Raw genomic sequence first — 19,977 nt, forward strand, 5'->3', positions numbered from 1 at the left:
AACTAAATCCTAATCAAAACCGCAACAAGATTTTTAGAGAAATTGAGAGGTTCTAAAATTTATAATGAAATTCCAACAGTCTACTATACCAAAGCAGTCTTGGAAGAGAATGAAGTTGAAAGACTTTTACTACCAAACTTCAACACTGCACATGAAGCTACAGTAATGAAGATAGTGTTCTGTTAGTTTTAAGTGTAGGTAAATAAATAAGTGGAACAGAATAGACAGTATGGAAGTATCCACAAATAGCTCCAAGTGGTTTTTTTTTTTTTTTTTTTGGTTAGCTAAGAACCTTTTAAAGAATACTGTTGGAAAAAATGAGTATCTGAGTATCAGTTTTCATCTATTTAAGGTTTTTAAATATTTAAAAAGAAAATCATCAAGCAATGATGATTTTTTAAATTTAAAAGTAGTTACCTCAAGGATGGTATATTATACATATTGTTGTTGTTTTTCAGTAACTCAGTCATGTCCAACTCTTTGCGACCTCATGGACTGTAGCACACCAAGCTTCCCTGTCCTTGACCATCTCTCGGAGCTTGCTCAAACCCATGTCCATCGAGTCGGTGATGCCATCCAACATCTCATCCTCTGTCATCCACTTCTTCTCCTCCCTTCAATCTTTTCCAGCATCAGAGTCTTACCCAATGAGTCAGTTTTTTGCATTAAGTGGCTGGAGTTTCAGCTTCAGCATCAGTCCTTCCATTGAATATTCAAAGTTGATTTCCTTTAGGGTTGACTGATCTGATCTCTTTGAAGTCCAAGGGATTCTCAAGAGTCGTCTCCAACAACACAGTTTAAAAGCATCCATTCTTCAGTGCTCAGCCTTATCTCAGCCAACTCTCACATCCATACATGACTACTGGGAAAACCATAGCTTTGACAAGACAGACCTTTGTTGGAAAAGTAATGTCTCTGCTTTTTAATATGCTGCCCAGGTTTGTCATAGCCTTTATTTCAAGGAGCAAGCATCTTTTAATTTCACGACTGTAGTCATCATTGTGTATAATTTTAAAAATTTTATTGGCATATATTTGATTTACAACGTTGTGTCCATTTCTTCTGTACAGCAAAGTGAATCAGTTATACATACACATATATTCACTCTTTTTTAGAATTCTTTTCCCACATTGGTCATTACAGAGGATTGAGTAGAGTTACCTGTCATATAGAGTAGGTCTATATCAGTTATCTATTTTATATATCAGTTCAGTTCAGTTGAGTTGCTCAGTCGTGTCCGACTCTTTGCGACCCCATGAATTGCAGCACGCCAGGCCTCTCTGTCCATCACCAGCTCCCGGAGTCCAACCAAACACATGTCCATCGAGTCGGTGATGCCATCCAACCATCTCATCCTCTGTCGTCCCCTTCTCCTCCTGCCCCCAATCCTACCCAGCATCAGGGTCTTTTCCAATGAATCAACTCTTCGCATGAGGTGGCCAAAGTATTGGAGTTTCAGCTTCAACATCAGTCCTTCCAATGAATACCCAGGACTGATCTCTTTTATGATGGATGATTGGATCTCCTTGCAGTCCAAGGGACTCTTAAGAGTCTTCTCCAACACCACAGTTCAAAAGCATCAATTCTGTGGCGCTCAGCTTTCTTCACCGTCCAACTCTCACATCCATACATGACTACTGGAAAAACCATAGCCTTGACTAGACAGACTTTTGTTGGCAAAGTAATGTCTCTGCTTTTAAATACACTATCTAGGTTGGCCATAGCTTTCCTTTCAAGGAGTAAGCGTCTTTTAATTTCATGGCTGCAATCACCATCAGCAGTGATTTTGGAGCCCCAAAAAATAAAGTCTGACACTGTTTCCACTGTTTCCCCATCTATTTCCCATGAAGTGATGGGACCAGATGCCATGATCTTAGTTTTCTGAATGTTGAGTTTTAAACCAACTTTTTCACTCTCCTCTTTCACTTTCATCAAGAGGCTCTTTAGTTCATCTTCACTTTCTGCCATAAGGGTGGTGTCATCCACATATCAGAGGTTACTGATATTTCTCCTGGCAATCTTGATTCTAGCTTGTGTTTCTTTCAGCCCAGCTTTTCTCATGATGTACTCTGCATATAAGTTAAATAAGCAGGGTGACAATATACAGCCTTGACGTACTCCTTTTCCTATTTGGAACCAGTCTGTTGTTCCATGTCCAGTTCTAACTGTGGCTTCCTGACCTGCATACAGGTTTCTCAAGAGACAGGTCAGATGGTCTGGTATTCCCATCTCTTTCAGAATTTTCCACACTTTATTGTGATCCACACAGTCAAAGGCTTTGGCGTAGTCCATAAAGCAGAAATAGATGTTTTTCTGGAACTCTCTTGCTTTTTCAATGATCCATCGGATATTGGCAATTTGGTCTCTGCTTTCTCTGCCTTTTCTAAAACCAGCTTGAACATCTGGAAGTTCATGGTTCACATATTGCTGAATCCTTGCTTGGAGAATTTTGAGCATTACTTTACTAGCATGTGAGATGAGTGCAATTGTGCTGTAGTTTGAGCATTCTTTGGCATTGCCTTTCTTTGGGATTGGAACGAAAACCAACCTTTTCCAGTCCTGTGGCCACTGCTGAGTTGTCCAAATTTGCTGGCATATCGAGTGCAGCACTTTCCCAGTATCACCTTTGAGTATTTGAAATAGCTGAACTGGAATTCCATCACCTCCACTAGCTTTGTTTGTAGTGGTGCTTTCTAAGGCCCACTTGACTTCACATTCCAGGATGTCTGGCTCTAGGTGAGTGATCACACCATCGTGATCATCTGGGTCGTGAAGATCTTTTTTGTACAGTTCTTCTGTGTATTCTTGCCACCTCATCTTAATATCTTTTGCTTCTGTTAGGTCCATACCATTTCTGTCCTTTATCGAGCCCATCTTTGTATGAAATGTTCCCTTGGTATCTCATGGTCAACAAAAGAGTCCAAAATGCAAGATGGGGAAACAGTGGAAACAGTGTCAGACTTTATTTTTTGGGGCTCCAAAATCACTGCTGATGGTGATTGCAGCCATGAAATTAAAAGACGCTTACTCCTTGGAAGGAAAGTTATGACCAACCTAGACAGCATATTAAAAAGCAGAGACATTACTTTGTCAGCAAAGGTCTGTCTAGTCAAGGCTATGGTTTTTCCAGTAGTCATGTATGGATGTGAGAGTTGGACAGTGAAGAAAGCTGAGCACCGAAGAATTGATGCTTTTGAACTGTGGTGTTAGAGAAGACTCTTGAGAGTCCCTTGGACTGCAAGGAGATCCAATCGATCCATCCTAAAGGAGATCAATCCTGGCTGTTCATTGGAAGGACTGATGCTGAAGCTGAAACTACAATACTTTGGCCACCTCATGCGAAGAGTTGACTCATTGGAAAAGACCCTAATCTTGGGTAGGATTGGGGGCAGGAGGAGAAGGGGACGACAGAGGATGAGATGGTTGGATGGCATCACTGACTCGATGGACATGCGTTTGGGTAGACTCTGGGAGTTGGTGATGGACGAGGAGGCCTGTCATGCTGCAATTCATGGGGTCACAAAGAGTTGGACACAACTGAGCGACTGAACTGAACTGAACTGTCTTTTGAAGCCTGAAAAATTGCCTTGGTATTCTCAGATGACTAACAGAAGTTCAATGCAAAAGACAGGTGCACTTTCCAGTAGTTTGACGTGTTCAACCTTGCATTGCAGATATGCGCTGAAAGAGTTCATACAGTATTTCAGTGAGTCTTCTTCACCATAATCCAATTTATGAATATTAATGCTGAAATTCATATGTGAGCTGGGATTAAAAGAGGCGGGGGAAAGTGAGACAGAGAGAAAGGACACTTTAAACGTTCCTGGAAATTAGACATTAATAGTGAATGTTCATTTTTAATCTCTGTCACAACTCTAGATGAATGTAGCATTCTCTGCAGTGATTTTTCATGTTATGTCTACCCTGAGTCTCAGTAATAGATTAAAGGAGATTAGCATACTCAAAAGAAGTTCTGAAGGAAAGAAGCTAATATTAGTGAGATTTTAAAAATCCCCAAGTGTATTTACCTCATTCATTTAATAATGTCAATGATTATTGCTGGGTCTGGCACATTGGAAGCACTTAATTATTGTTAGCTCTCATAGAGATGATAAAGATGGTAATATGTGGCATGGTACTTTTTCTACTTCTCCAAGAGTGAAAAATATAAATAAACAAAGCACACCAACTTTTGTGTCACTTACCTTCTTTTTTAGTTTATTTATTTCTAATTGGAGGATACTTCTTAATAATATTGTGCTGGCTTCTGCCATATATCAACATGAGTCAGCCATAGGTATACATATGTCCCCTCCCTCTTAAACCTCTCTCCCACCTCCCACTACATTCCACCCCTCTAGGTTGTCACAGAGCACCAGATTTCAGCTCCCTGTGCCATACAGCAAATTTCCACTGGCTATCTAATTTTTCATATGGTATTGCATATGTTTCAATGCTACTCTCTCAATTTGTCCCACCTTCTCCCTCCCACTCTGTGTCCACAAGTCTGTTATCTGGGTCTGCGTCCATGAAGAGCAATATGAAAATTCCTTTAAAAACTAGGAGGAATAAAACTACTATATGACCCAGCAATCCCAGCAATCCCATTGTTGGGCATATACCCTGAGAAAACCATAACTGAAAAAAAGATGCATGTACCCCAATGTTCATTGTAACTTACTTTCTAATAGTACAAAACATGATGACAAATTTTCATGAAAACAAAATAGTCCTGTTTTTAAAGGACAGTTAGAGTTCACTTGAAAGTTTGTTGTTTCCAGGCAGGAAATTTGGAGAGATTCAGATAAAGTGGTGGCCTTTGAATTGAGAACTACCACGAGGGTCTAGAATTATGAAAAAAGGAAGAGAGCCCTGCCCTGATGGTAGAAACAGTATGTATAAAGGCACTGCAGAGAGACAACAGGCTACCTTTAGGAAACAATCAGTACCCCACTTTGTCTATGGCATGGGGTGAAGGAAAGAGACTCCTCCTACTACAATATCCGATAGCTACAAATTCCTGCCATCCTTTAAGTGCCTCATCTGCATCACTTTATGTAGTTTTTATACCCCGCATTCATCCCCTTCTCTCTTAACTAACCTGCCCAAGTCCTAAAGAGAGTAATGGGTAGAGTTAGAATTTGATGTTTATACAACCCCGAAACTCCCACTGGAAGACTTCAAAGTTGTAAAGAAATGTCAGAGTTGGTGAGAAAATGATTTGGGACAAAACTGAGGATGTGTGTTTATTTCTGTGCTGGGTAATGCACTTTACGATTAAGTCAGTGGGAGATGGTGGCTTGTACCAGCTTTTAAAAAGGAAAACCCTAGAAATTAGGTTCTGTTTTAAGCAACTACTAGTTTATATAATATTTCAAAATATATCGTATACTGAAGCAATATGGTAGTTTTGATATTGCCCCAAGACAGCTGAAAAGTCAAGGACTTTTCTTAATACACCTGACAATTAGCAGAAATTTAAACTGTTCAGTTTCCGACATTTAACTCTTGCCCTACAAAATGACCTCTTAGAGCTAAAAGTAGCTCCCTGATGGCAGTGGCCAAACTGTCCATTTAGATTCATGGTTCTTTTAAAATACTGGGTACCAAAATTCCTTTGAAGTTAATAGGTTTAAAATATAGGCTATTAACCAGAACTGGCATGCACTGCTTATAGGAGTGTAAAATGATATAACCACTCTAAAAGTAAGTCTAGTGGATTCTCAGAAAGTCAACCAGACACTAAGACATAGAAATTCCATTTCTAAACATTCACCTCCAAAGAAATAAGGCATTTAGACACAAAAATGACTTGTACAAAGATGGTCTTAAGCACTTATTCATACCCCTCAAAGGAAAATGGATAAACAAATGGTAGTATATCCCTACAACCAAATATTAGTCAACACTAAAGAGGAATAGGTAACTTATATATGTAGAAGCTCAAAAATATGTTGGTAGAGCAAAGAGACTAGAGACAGTATGCAAACAGTTTGATTCCATGTATATGAAGTCCTAGAAGAGACAAAACTAATTTCTGGTAAAAGACTTAAGAACAAATGCCACAGATACTGCTTGAGTAAGGACATGAAAGAAATTTCTGGGAAGTTGAGAAAATTATATGTCTAGATAGAGTTGTGGATTATACATGTTTGCATTTGTCAAGATTAACTTTAAGGTATATGCATTGTAATTTAAATATAAGTTTAAAATGTTTAGAATATTTGCACTAATATCCATTTGAAATCAATGACTTTAAATTGTTAACTACAGTAAAGTGTTAGTCACTCAGTCATTTCCAACTTTCTGCAACTGCATAGACTACTGTAGCCCATCAGGCTCCTCTGTCCATGGGATTCTCCAGGAAAGAATACTGAAGTGGGTTTCTAACTACTGTAAAATCCATTTGCAATAAACTTTGGAGGAAACCTATGCTTTAAAATTGGTCAACTGAATTTGCACCTGGACATAGAAGCCCACTCCAGCATTCTTGCCTGGAGAATTCCATGGACAGAGGAGCCTGGAGGGCCACAGTCCTTGGGGTCGCAAAGAGTTGGACATGACTGAGCAACTTAACACACACACACACACACACACACACACACACACACACAGAGTCCTACTTAGTAATGTTTGAAATATTTTTAAATACTTAAGTGAAGATAAAGTTGCAGAATTAGTGTGTGTATCTACTTTGTAAATCCACTCATTCGTACCCAAAATATTCAATGAATGAATAAATAAAATCTTAAATAACACACAGCAAAGTGCAAGTGCGAACTTCCAGTTGTGAAGTCTCAGTTGAGCAATGAGCATTAGGAAGCAAGGAGAAGAATAGAGTATGTCATACAGCTCAAATATTTCAAAGAGAATGTGAATGTACTAATTTGTACCAATATTACATTTTTTTAAGAGGAGGAAATGTTCAATGTTCATAGCAAACAAATTATACATTTTTAGATTAGCTGTAAGATAATTATTTCTTCATTTACACATATACCCACACACTCAAACTTACTCATAGAGATTTAATGACCTGGAAACATTTTTCAATGATGTTGTCATATTTTATTTTTAGTTAAATTCAGTTCTTCAATAATTAATTCTCAACATGACTTCTTCCTTTGTTTTCAAATATACAGATGTGCCACTGTTTCTTCAGAACACAAAACATTTTTCTATTTTGGATACAGAATTATTACTTTTGGATATAAGTATCTAGTATTTCAAAATCACTTTTATCGAAATATAATTTACATACACTAAAATGCTCTCATTATGTGCTGTGTTCAGTTGCTTTAGTGTCCGACTCTGCAATCCCATGGACTGCAGCCTGCCAGGGTTCTCTGTCCACAGGATTCTCCAAGCAAGAATATTGGAGTGGTTTGCTACACCCTCTTCCAGGGGATCTTTCTGACCCAGGGCTGAAACCTGTGTCTCCTGCTTTGCAGGCATTCTTTACCACTGAGCCACCGGGGAATGAGTTTTGGCAAAACTCAGCCCTATTCCACCACTCTTGTTTTTCCTCAGTACAGATCAGGGAGCTGAGTTTGCAATGTCCATAAAACATTAGGTATCTCTGGTCTCCATTTTAATCAAGATAAATGGTTTCAACTGATAAGAAGCAAGAATCTATAACTCAGGAAAGACTTTTCTTCTGCTTTACCTTTCCAAGACAGTAGTCCATCTGTGTGTCCCTCCTGCTATGCAGAAATGTGGCAAAGGAGAATGATGGCAGCCGAATCTCCACACAATATATGTTAGTACATTTGAGCACTCTGTTCACAGTTCTTCACACTATAATATTGCATCCAAATATACTATACATTTTACACTTACATGCATTTATCCAGAAATACAAATAAAATAAGTTTTTTTGTTTCAGTTATTAGAAATGTTCTTAATCCTGAGAGTGGTTGATAAATAGAGAGGAGGTAAGAGAAATATTAGTTAAACTAATATTGAATTGTTACATATTGTGTAGACAGATTTGCTTGCAACTTCGCTGAAGATCTTCCAACAATCTAAACACACAAAAACATAAACTTCACCAATTCACTTCTCAAAAGCAACTGAAATAAAACCTAGACAAATGACAGAAACTGAAAATAAAATATTTTCTTACCCCTTCAAAGAATTATCTGTCAGAATCCTGCCTATAGGATATGTAAGCAACTGATAGTTCACATTCAACATCACCATCACTTGCATTGACATAGTCATTTCTGCTTTGAAAAGCCTACCTGTTTTCTTTGTACTAAATCTACACTTTGTTCTGGAGATTCCTCTCTGTTATCAATCAAATATTTGTAATGAAATTTTTTTTTTATGGGTTAAGTAGGCAAATGATAGGCATTAGATTTGTACAGTGTACAACTTGAACAACCACATATGAATATGTGCATGTCCTCAGCATTTTACAATAGAAAATGATCTGCTAATGACTGCCAGGTCTCTATTTATTTTATCAGAGCCAATATGCTATGCACTGCTTTCACATTCCCCTTTGCAATACTATAACTTTATGCAGAAACTGTGTAGAATATGAAAATTATTGTATTATCCCATAAGATATTCCAAAATTGAATATTAACATATTCATTGTTGAAGCAACCTCTAGTCAGGTAGGGCTGATGATAATCATGAATAACACTGACATGGCCTGGTCTGGATGGTGGAGTGAACAAACTTCAAATGTTAAGCCAGTTTCTGTAGCTCTTCTGATGATGCTTTGCTGCATTGTGAAGTGGCGTGACTTACATGAAATGCTGACAGCACCATAGATTTAACTATTATTTTAGAGCTTTTGAAAAATATCCTGTGTACTCTGAGGTACATTTAATGATTTGTCTCCTTTGACATATACATAACTATTGTCCTCCCACTTGAACTGTAAACACCTTGAAAATATTTAATATCCTTTTCAGCATTACTTGTAAATAAAATTTTGGATAACTGAATAACTGAAAAATGGATCAAAGTACATGTTTTAGTATCCTATTGATTAAGTGGGTCATTATCTTGTTAGGGTAGAAGAATACATTTCTACAAAATGAATTATTAAATACCATTCAACTCAAACTCACAAAATACTTCAATTCACGTGTAAAGGATAGAGAAATTTTGAAACACATGAAAAAAATTTTCTTCTATACTCTAGATTTGACAACTGAATTATTAATAATTTAAAACAATCATTTCTGGAAACCAAGCATTAAACCTATACTGCTTTTTATTTTTGTGTATAAAAATACCAACAGACATTATAATTATTTTCTTTTTACATTTTAGTTTTCAAAATGTCCTCAATATTATCTTTGATATTAGATACCACACATGAGGGCTGGTATCAGATTTTTAAATATTATGTTCAAATTAGAGTGGGTGGTGTATATAGTAATCAGAGGCAATGGATGTTATCCTGCATCCAGCTGAATTCCATTTTATGTGTCACAAATTCTAAAAGATCAATTTCCGTTTATATAAATTCAGTTTATTTTTTTTATTTTTTTAAATTAGTTTATTTATCTATTTTTTAACTTTACAATATTGTATTTGTTTTGCCATACATTGACATGAATCCACCATGGGTGTACATGTTTTCCCCTTCCAGAACCCCCCTCCCACCTCCCTCCTCATCTCATCCCATATAAATTCATTTTAGACAGTGAGTTTCCAAGTATTAAAAACTCAAATCCACTTTATATCATTCCCTGTTTTCTCTCCAGCATAGTGACAATATTCAGAGAAGCAAAACCTTATTCTTCTGGCTACATGTTAAAGGTTTTTCTAAGTTAAATTGCATAGTGTGGAAGATGAATTGTTCAGTGAAATATATGTGTGTATATATATATATATATATGGAAAGATCATGCTGTCCTTTTACTTGTGACTCTTAATATGTAATCATGGCTTCTTCAATAAATACACCTGCAAATTCTTGTTCATTCTTAAACATTTCATGTCTAAATGGAAAATAGCTACTCAGAAAATATGTATAAGATCTACCACTTGTCAAGTGTTTCCTATAGGTCAGGTAATTTAAGTGCTTTAAATGTGCTTTGTCACTTAATTCTCTCCAAAGCTATATAACAAATGCACTAATAGTATTCCCCAACCCCTCTCATTTTACAGACAAGAAAAGTGAAATTCAGGAATTAAAAGTTTGACTTGCTCAATATCCCAAAATTAAAGATAATGGCACTGAGGCTTGACCTAGGTTAGTGTAACACCCAAGTCAGCCTCTTGCCTTCACGTTATACTATCATTTGAAAGAACTCGTATATCCCACAAGCTGGAATCAAGATTGCCAGGAAAAATATCAATAATCTCAGATATGCAGATCACACCACTATTACAGCAGGAAGTGAAGAAGAACTAAAGAGCCTCTTGATGAAAGTGAAAGAGGAGAGTGAAAAAGTTGGCTTAAAGCTCAACGTTCAGAAAACTAAGATCATGGCATCTGGTCCCATCACTTCATGGAAAATGGATGGGGAAACAATGGAAACAGTGAGAGACTTTATTTTCTTGGGCTCCAAAATCACTGCAGATGATGACTGTAGCCATGAAATTAAAAGACGCTTGCTCCTTGGAAGAAAAGCTATGACCAAGCTAGACAGCATATTAAAAAGCAGAAACATTGCCAACAAAGGTCCATCTAGTCAAAGCTATGGTTTTTCCAGTAGTCATATATGGATGTGAGAGTTGGACTAAAGCTAAGCACCAAAGAATTGATGCTTTTGAACTGTGGTGTTGGAGAAGATTCTTGAGAGTCCCTTGGACTGCAAGGAGATCCAACCAGTCAGTCCTAAAGGAAATCGACCCTGAATATTCATTGGAAGGACTGATGTTGAAGCTGAAACTCCAATACTTGGCCACCTGATGTGAAGAACTGACTCACTGGAAAAGACTCTGATGCTGGGAAAGATTGGAGGTGGGAGTAGAAGGGGATGACAGAGGATAAGATGGTGGATGGCATCACCAACTCGATGGACGTGAGTTGGAGTAAACTCCGGGGATCCGTGATGGACAGGGAAGCCTTGCGTGCTGAAGTCCATGGGGTCACAAAGAATTAGACACGACTGAGTGACTGAACAGAACTGAACTGAAATATCCCATAACATTGTCTCTTGCTTAAAAAATATGGGTGCTTTAGAATTGAGTAGGAGTTGTGAAGTCATAGACAAAGAGACATAGGCTTGATTCACAAAAATGTTTAATATATTTTCCCGTGTAGAAGCTGGGAGGAACATGCACAAATTATATGTTTTAACTTAGAAATATATATAACTAGGAACAAAGGCTCACATTAGCAATTGTATAATATATAAGACTTAAATATAAGATGTATGGGCCTGGTTACATTATTTGTCCAAAATATATTTCATTATGACATTTGGGTCCTTGTTGTATTAGACACTAAGGACAAAAACTCTAAGTTATGGGCTTTTTGATTATTTTGGTGATTTCATTCAAATAGATTGGGATGGTACAGAGATATATCATTACACAGGAGATAAATTTCAAAATTTTTAGAAAATACTTTCAATGCCAACTTCTTATTTTATGAAATAATGTAAATGATAATCAATGGTGACTAGACACTTTCTTTTCAGATGAGTATCAGATTTGATTTTTTTAATCTACTCATTAGCCATATTTTTGGCACAGCAGTCACAGACATTAGATCAGACACAAACTCTGGCAACAATATGTAGTGTCCTTCATAAAATATTGTTATGCATCCAAATGCCATGTATATAAAATTGGCATAGAGAATTCACATTTTGGTAAGCTAATAAAATTGATATCCAAAGGCTCTCATTTTTATCATAAGAATGCAGTGCATATCCAGCACTTAGATAGTGGGCATGGCCAATGTGCTGAAACAAGAGAAGGAATAAAAACTCTACCAATAAATCTAGCCAAGAAGAACTAAAGAAGGGATCTTAATCCAACCAAGAATTTGCTTTTGTTGTCTAGTGATAATTACGAGCCAAATCTGAATGTATGAAAGCCAAAAAGTCTGAAAAAAAATGTGACAAGATAAAAGAAAAGAAGATGGGGGAAAGGAAGAAAATAGACCAAAGTAGGAAGAAAACAGAGGATGTTAACAGCTGGCAGTTATGGCCAGTGGAGATGTAAAGAGGCTAGTAAAAATTACTTGAATATAAAGTATGGGAAAGCAATGGTCATAAGTAGAACAACACACCATTCATAGAAGTATTTTCGTGTGCTAATTAACTGCTTCTTAAAAGCTCCCCCACAAAAAATTCATTTATTTTATAATTGCCATCCAGTAATCAGTGTTATTCCCCTTCATGGATCACAGCCTTGTCATGGTGAAGAGGCTTGCATAACTCAATGTAGCTATGAGCCAAGCTGTACAGGCCCACTCAAGATGGACTAGTCTTAGTGAAGAGTTCTGACAAAATGTGATCCACTGGAGAAGCAAATGGCAACCCACTCCAGCATAATTGCCTGGAGAACCTCATGGACAGTATGAAAAGGCAAAAAGATATGACACCCGAAGATGAGTCCACAAGATCGGGAGATGTCCAATATGTTACTGGGAAAGAGCAGAGGGCAATTACTAATAGCTCCATAAAGAATTTAGTAGCTGGGCCAAAAGGGAAATGATGCTCAGTTGTAGATGTGTCTGGTGGTGAAAGTAAAGTCCGATGCTGCAAAGAACAATATTGCATAGGAATCTGGAATGTTAGGCCCATGAATCAAGGTAAATTGGATGGGTCAAGCAGGAGATGGAGAAACTGAACATCAACATCTAATGAATCAGTGAACTAAAATGGACAGGGATGGGCGAATTTAGTTCACATGATGATTATATCTACTACTTATGGGCAAGATTCCCTTAGAAAAAATGAAATAGCCCTTAGAGTAAACAAGAGTCTGAAAAGCAGTACTTGGGTGCAATCTCATAAACAACACAGTGATGTCAGTTTGTTTCCAAAGCAAACATTCAACATCACAGTAATCCAAGTTCTATGACCCAACCACTGATGACAGAGAAGCTGCAGCTAATCAATTCTCTGAAGACCTACATGACTTTATAGAACACCACAGTCATTTTCATCATAGGGGATTATAATGCAAAAGTTGGAAGTCAAGAGATACCAGAGTAAAAGGCAAGTTTGACCTTGGAGTACAAAATGAAGCAGGGCAAAGGCTAAGAGTTTTGCTAAGAACACACTGGTAATAGCAAACACCCTTTTCCAGCAATGCAAGAGACAACTCTGCACATGGACATTATCAGATGGTCAATACCAAAATCAGATTTTGTTCTTTGCAGCTGAGGATGGAAAAACTCTATACAGTCAGCAAAAACAAGACCTGGAGCTGACTGTAGCTCAGAACATGAACTCCTTATTACAAAATTCAGGCTTAAACTGAAGTAGGGAAAATCACTAGGCCATTCAGGAATGACCTAAATCAAATACCTTATGATTATACAGTGGAGGTGACAAATAGATTCAAAGGATTAGATCTGGTAGACATATCAAATACATAGTGTCTATAGAACTATGGATGGAGGTCACAGGAGGCAGTGACCAAAACCATCCCAAAGAAAAAGAAATTTAAGAAGGCAAATTAGGATATCTGAGGAGGCTTTACAAATAGCTGAGGAAAGAAGAGAAGCAAAAGACAAGGGAGAAAGGGAAAGATACACCAAATTGAATGATGAGTTCCAGAGAATACCAAGGAAAAATAAGAAAACTTCTTAAATTAACAATGCAAAACAATAGAGGAAAACAATAGAATGGGAAAGAATAGAGGTTTCTTTAAGAAAATTGTAGATATCAAGGTAATAGTTCATGCAAGGATGGGCATGATAAAGTACAGAAACAATAAAGAATTAACAGGAAAAAAAAAAAGAGAGATAAGAAGAGGTGGCAGGAATACACGGAAGAACTATACAAAAATGCCCTTAATGACCTGGATAACCACAATAGTGTAGTCAGTCACCTAGAGCCAGACATCCTGGAGTATGAAATCAAGCGGGCCTTAGGAAGCATTACTTGGAACAGAGCTAGTGGAGGTGATAGAATTCCAGCTGAGCTATTTAAAAATCCTAAAATATGATGCTGTAAAGTGCTACACTCAATATGTCAGCAAATTTGGAAAACTCAACAGTGGCCACAGGATCGGGCAAAGTGAGTCTTCATTCCAACCTTGAAGAAGGGCAATGCCAAAAATGTTCATGATACAATTGTGCTCATTTCACATGCTCTTAAGTTAATGCTCAAAATCCTTCAAGCTAGGTTTTAGCAGTCTGTAAACTGAGAAATTCCAGATGTACAAGCTAGGTTTCAAAGAGGCAGAGGAACCAAATATCAAATTGCCAACATTCATTGAATCATGGAGAAAATAAGGGAATTCCAGAAAAACTTCTACTTCTGCTTCATTGACTACACTAAATCCTTTGACTGTGTGGATCATGCCAAAAATGCTTAAAGTGAAGGGAGTACCAGACCACCTTACTTGTCTCCTGAGAAACCTGTATGCGGGTCAAGAATCAATAGTTAGAACTGAACATAGAACAACTTATAGTTCAGTGCTGGGAAAGGAGTACATCAAGGATATATATTGTAATCCTGCTTATTTAGCTTATATGTAGTGTGCATCATATGAATTGCTGGGCTAGATGAATCACAAGCTGGACTCAGGATTGCTGGGAGAAATATAAATAACCTCAGATATATAGATGATAGATACCACTCTACTGGCGGAAAACGAAGAGGAACTAAAGAGCCTTTTGATGAGGGTGAAAGAGGAGAATGAAAAAGCTGGCTTAAAACTCAGCATTCAAATAACTAAGATCACAGCATTCAGCCCCATCACTTCATGGCAAATAGAAGAGGAAAAAGTGGAAGCAGTGACAGATTTTCTTTTCTTGGACTCCAAAATCACTGCAGACAATGACTGCAGCCATGAAATTAGAAGATGCTTGCTTCTTGGAAAGAAAGCTGTAACAAATCTAGAAAGCATATTCACAAGCAGAGACATCACTTTGCCGATAAAGGGCTGTACAGTCAAAGCTATGATTTTTCCAGTAGTCAAGTATGCATATGTTAGTTTGACCATAAAGTAGGCTCAGCACCAAAGAATTAAAGCTTTTGAGTACTTGTGCTGGAGAATATTCTTGAGAGTCCTTTGGACTGCAAGGATATCAAACCAGTCAATTCTAAAGGAAATCAACCCTGAATATTCACTGGAAGGACTGATGCTGAAGCTGAAGCTCTGATACTTTGACCACCTAATGCTAAGAGCTGAATCACTGGAAGAGACCCTGATACTGGGAAAGACTGAGGGCAGGAGGAGAAGGGGTGACAGAGGATGAGATGGTTGGATGGCATCACTGACTCAGTGGACATGAGTTTGAGCAAACTCCAGGAGACGGTGGACAGGGAAGCCTGGCATCTGGAGTCCATGCAGTAACAAAGAGTTGGACACAACTTAGCAACTGAACAACAAATAAAACAAAATCAATGTTAAAGATGACCTTGATTGGGGACCAAATAAAGTCAAGTGTTTTCTATATCTTAAGGAAGAACAAAGTACATTACATTTAAAGAAAAAATTGCCTCCGAGTGGATGAAATTTAAAGTTATGTCAATTAAAGAGAAAATGCCCATGTATCCAAACTTTCATTGTTCTCCAATGCCTAGTAAATTTGGCACACCATAAAACTAATATCTCACAGTAAAACCCTGTTGCTGAGATATGGCTTTCATAATGTGTCATTTAGATTTTCTATAATTTCACCAGTATCCTCAACGACAAAAGGAAATTGTGTAACCTAAAATGAGAAATGTCTATCAATAACTTCAGAAAGAAATTTTAATGGAAAGTTAGTCTTAAAAAAAATTGTTTATGTTGTATAGACCATTCATTTTATTAATGATATTATCAACACAGTAACGGAGGTGAGTAATCAAGTATCACACATTTTTTAAAATGACATTGGCTCAACAAAGCAAAAAAGTACTGCATTCTTAAATCAAAAACAGTAATGGAAAGTCCACATTTTATCTGATTTTTGAAATAGCATATCATGTATTAGGGGAACTTCCCTGGTGGCCCAGCTTAAAGAAGCTGCCTGCAATGCAGGAGCCACAGGACGGATTTGATCCCTGAGTTGGGAAGATCCCCTGGAGTGGGGCATGGCAACCTACTCCAATATTCTTGTGTGAAGAATCCCCATGGACAGAGGAGCCTGGTGAGATACAGTCCTTACGGTCGCATAGAGTCGGGACATGACTGAAGCGAATTAGTGGGCAGGTACCACCATGCATTAGAAGGTATACTTGGCATTTCACCAGATTTGATCAAAAACTTGAAAGATAGTATTCACTGGGCATTATTTGAGGAGGATCAGAAAGAATCCTTCCCTTCCACAACACACCGAAAGATGGATTGCGAAAAACTGTCTGTTGCTTACGTTTGTTTTTAATAAACAATATTACTCATTGTGTCTGTATGATTTGGCATGGGACAAAAGGAAGAAGTGGTGTAATAAACAATGACCAGGAACCTGAAAGACTGAAGACAGACTGAAATCCGTAATATGTACCAAACAGAAATTGAGTCATGCACTCAATTCTTTACCACCATGCCATTATCTCCAAACAAGCTGTTAAACGATCGATTGTCCTTAATTGTCATAATAGTGGTGGTTGAAAATTTTAAGTCTACCTGCTAGGTATACACAACAGAGCAATAGCTTTGCAAACATAATTGAATTTACAAAGAAAACTACATCATTGTTATAAATCAACTTGAATACATTTTTTAAAAATCAGAGTGGTGGAGATGAAAAAATTCTAAACCATGCAACAATGTATCTTTTAAAAAAGATATCATGGCTTTCAAAAACCTGACTGAACTATTCTGAATGACAAAAAGAACTAAAGCAGTGGCTTTTCATTTTCTTGCCAAGAGCTTATAGAAATTATTCAGTCATTTGAATGAAAGCTTCCATGTTTATTTGCAACAGATGGTCTCAGTCTTTTTTACCTGCTGATCATGGAATGTTCATGTGTAAACATCCAAAGAGATAATCTTTTCTATGATAGTTTTCAAATATAAGGAATTTTTTCCCCTCATTTGGGAATAATTATTTCCCTGAATAAAAGTGAAAATCCAGTTATCACTTATACAATATTGCATTTGCTAAAACTTAAAGCATCATTAATTATAAAACAAACTATTAATTTATGTTCCATTGAAAATGAGAAAAAAGCTGCCAATTTGATGGATTATACATTCATATTACCTGAAATTTTCATTTAAAAATATTGCAGAGGCATTTTAGACTTAGCTAACATCTTTAACATCACTTTGTGTACACCTAAAAAGGGAGAATTGAAAGAGACGCGTGTACCCCAATGTTCATCGCAGCACTGTTTACAATAGCCAGGACATGGAAGCAACCTAGATGTCCATCAGCAGACGAATGGATAAGGAAGCTGTGGTACATATACACAATGGAATATTACTCAGCCATTAAAAAAAAAATACATTTGAATCGGTTCTATTGAGATGGATGAAACTGGAGCCCATTATACAGAGTGAAGTAAGCCAGAAAGAAAAACAACAATACAGTATACTAATGCATATATATGGAATTTGAAAGATGGTAACGATAACCCTATATGCGAGACAGAATAAGAGACACAGATGCATAGAACAATTTTATGGACTCTGAGGGAGAAGGTGAGGGTGGGACGTTCTGGGAGAATAGCATTGAAACATGTATATTATCATATGTGAAACAGAACACCATTCCATGTTCGATGCATGAGACAAAGGCTCAGAGCCGGGGCAATGGGATGACCCAGAGGGATGGGATGGGGAGGGAGGTGGGTGGGGGGTCCAGGAAGGGGAACACATGTAAACCCATGGCTGATTCATGTCAATGTATGGCAAAAACTATTACAATATTGTAAAGTAATTAGCCCCCAACTAAAATAAATAAATTTATAAAAAATAAATAAATAAATAAATAAATAAAAATGAAAAGGGAAATATAAACCAAACAATTTGGGTAGAGTGTTTTCAAAGTGTTTTCACATTATAGTACAATTCTCCTGAATCCCTTTTTTACTCAGAGTCATTTATATCCATGTCCTGTTTTATTCCCACAGTATTGTCCCCTGTGCCATCAACAGCATTGGTGATACAGCATTTCTCAAAAGAGTGCTCCCCTGTTGTCTCCGGTTTTTCCCAAGAGCTGCTGCCATACTTGTGGTAAGTTTTTATTCAGTGCTTTTTTGACCTTACACAGGTAATTAATCTGAGGTTTCAGACCACAACCAAGACTTATATTCTTTCTTTAATGTGTTCATACATGGTGTGTTAACTTAAAGGGCATGGGATAGTTATTTTCCCATTGTGCCATCATGAATGAAATCCAAGTTGGTGCAATCACAGTAGGTGAGAACACAACTGCTACCATACTGACAATGAAGTTACATCCTGTTGATTAAATGACACACTCTATTTCCAGAGTCACTAAATATGTAAAGATATATATTAGCAGCAATAAAATATGAAATTTGGTGAAGTCACCTAGAATTTATTTCAGATTTTTCCAATACATTTGAAATTCAACATGAATAATTTGAGTTAAATAAGTTTTTGATTGTCCCAAATATGTTCCTTTCAGTTCAGTTCAGTTCAGTCCCTCAGTTGTGTCCGACTCTTTGCGACCCCATGAATTGCAGCATGCCAGGCCTCTCTGTCCATCACCAACCCCCGGAGTCCACCCAAACCCACGTCCATCGAGTCAGTTATGCCATCCAACCATCTCATCCTCTGTCATCCCCTTCTCCTTCCGCCCCCAATCCTTCCCAGCATTAGGGTCTTTTCCAATGAGTCAACTCTTCGCATGAGGTGGCCAAAGTATTGGAGTTTCAGCTTCAACATCAGACCTTCCAATGAACACCCAGGACTGATCTCCTTTAGGATGGATTGATTGGATCTCCTTGCAGTCCAAGGGACTCTCAAGAGTCTTCTCTAACACCACAGTTCAAAAGCATCAATTCTTCGGTGCTCAGCTTTCTTCACCGTCCAACTCTCACATCCATACATGACCACTGGAAAAACCATAGCCTTGACTAGACGGACTTTTGTTGGCAAAGTAATGTCTCTGCTTTTAAATATGCTATCTAGGTTGTCCCTAAACTTCCTTCCAAGGAGTAAGTGTCTTTTAATTTCATGGCTGCAATCACCATCAGCAGTGATTTTGGAGCCCAAAAAAACAAAGTCTGACACTGTTTCCACTGTTTCCCCATCTATTTCCCATGAAGTGATGGGACCATATGCCATGATCTTAGTTTTCTGAACGTTGAGCTTTAAGCCAACTTTTTCACCCTCCTCTTTCACCTTCATCAAGAGGCTCTTTAGTTCTTCACTTTCTGCCATAAGGGTGGTGTCATCCACATATCTGAGGTTATTGGTATTTCTCCCGGCAATCTTGATTCCAGCTTGTGTTTCTTTCAGCCCAGTGTTTCTCATGATGTACTCTGCATAGAAGTTAAATAAGCAGGGTGACAATATACAGCCTTGACGGACTCCTTTTCCTATTTGGAACCAGTCTGTTGTTCCATGTCCAGTTCGAACTGTTGCTTCCTGACCTGCATACAGGTTTCTCAAGAGACAGGTCAGATGGTCTGGTATTCCCATCTCTTTCAGAGTTTTCCACAGTTTATTGTGATCCACACAGTCAATGTTCCTTTAGCAGGACATAAATGTATTTCCTTTAAAGGGGGAAAATGGTTAATCGAATATTGCATTCCATTAATACAGAATTTACTTATATATGGTACTTATGACATTTCCATCTCCCCCCACTAGCATGTTAGCCTCACTAGAAGAGAGATTTTGTATGTTTAGTTCGCTAATATATCCCTATTAAATAGTTGATGAATATTTGTTGAGAAAATGGATCACAAGAAT

General features: G+C 37.5%; 1 protein-coding gene across 1 annotated transcript in view; it reads left to right on the plus strand.

Annotated features, from left to right (window-relative positions):
- LOC145520805 (uncharacterized) overlaps nt 1-19,977 on the plus strand; it is a 210,770-nt gene that overhangs the window by 176,939 nt on the left and 13,854 nt on the right. Inside the window, exons 5-6 of the mRNA XM_081528270.1 lie at nt 3,675-3,706; nt 18,165-18,267. Of these exons, the coding sequence (XP_081384396.1) occupies nt 3,675-3,706; nt 18,165-18,267 (135 nt within the window). The remainder of the gene's footprint in view (nt 1-3,674; nt 3,707-18,164; nt 18,268-19,977) is intronic.

The sequence above is a fragment of the Giraffa tippelskirchi genome, chromosome 9 (genome assembly GCF_054371585.1).
Source record: "Giraffa tippelskirchi isolate mGirTip1 chromosome 9, T2T-mGirTip1v1.2.pri, whole genome shotgun sequence".
In the NCBI taxonomy this organism is placed as follows: Eukaryota; Metazoa; Chordata; class Mammalia; order Artiodactyla; family Giraffidae; genus Giraffa; species Giraffa tippelskirchi.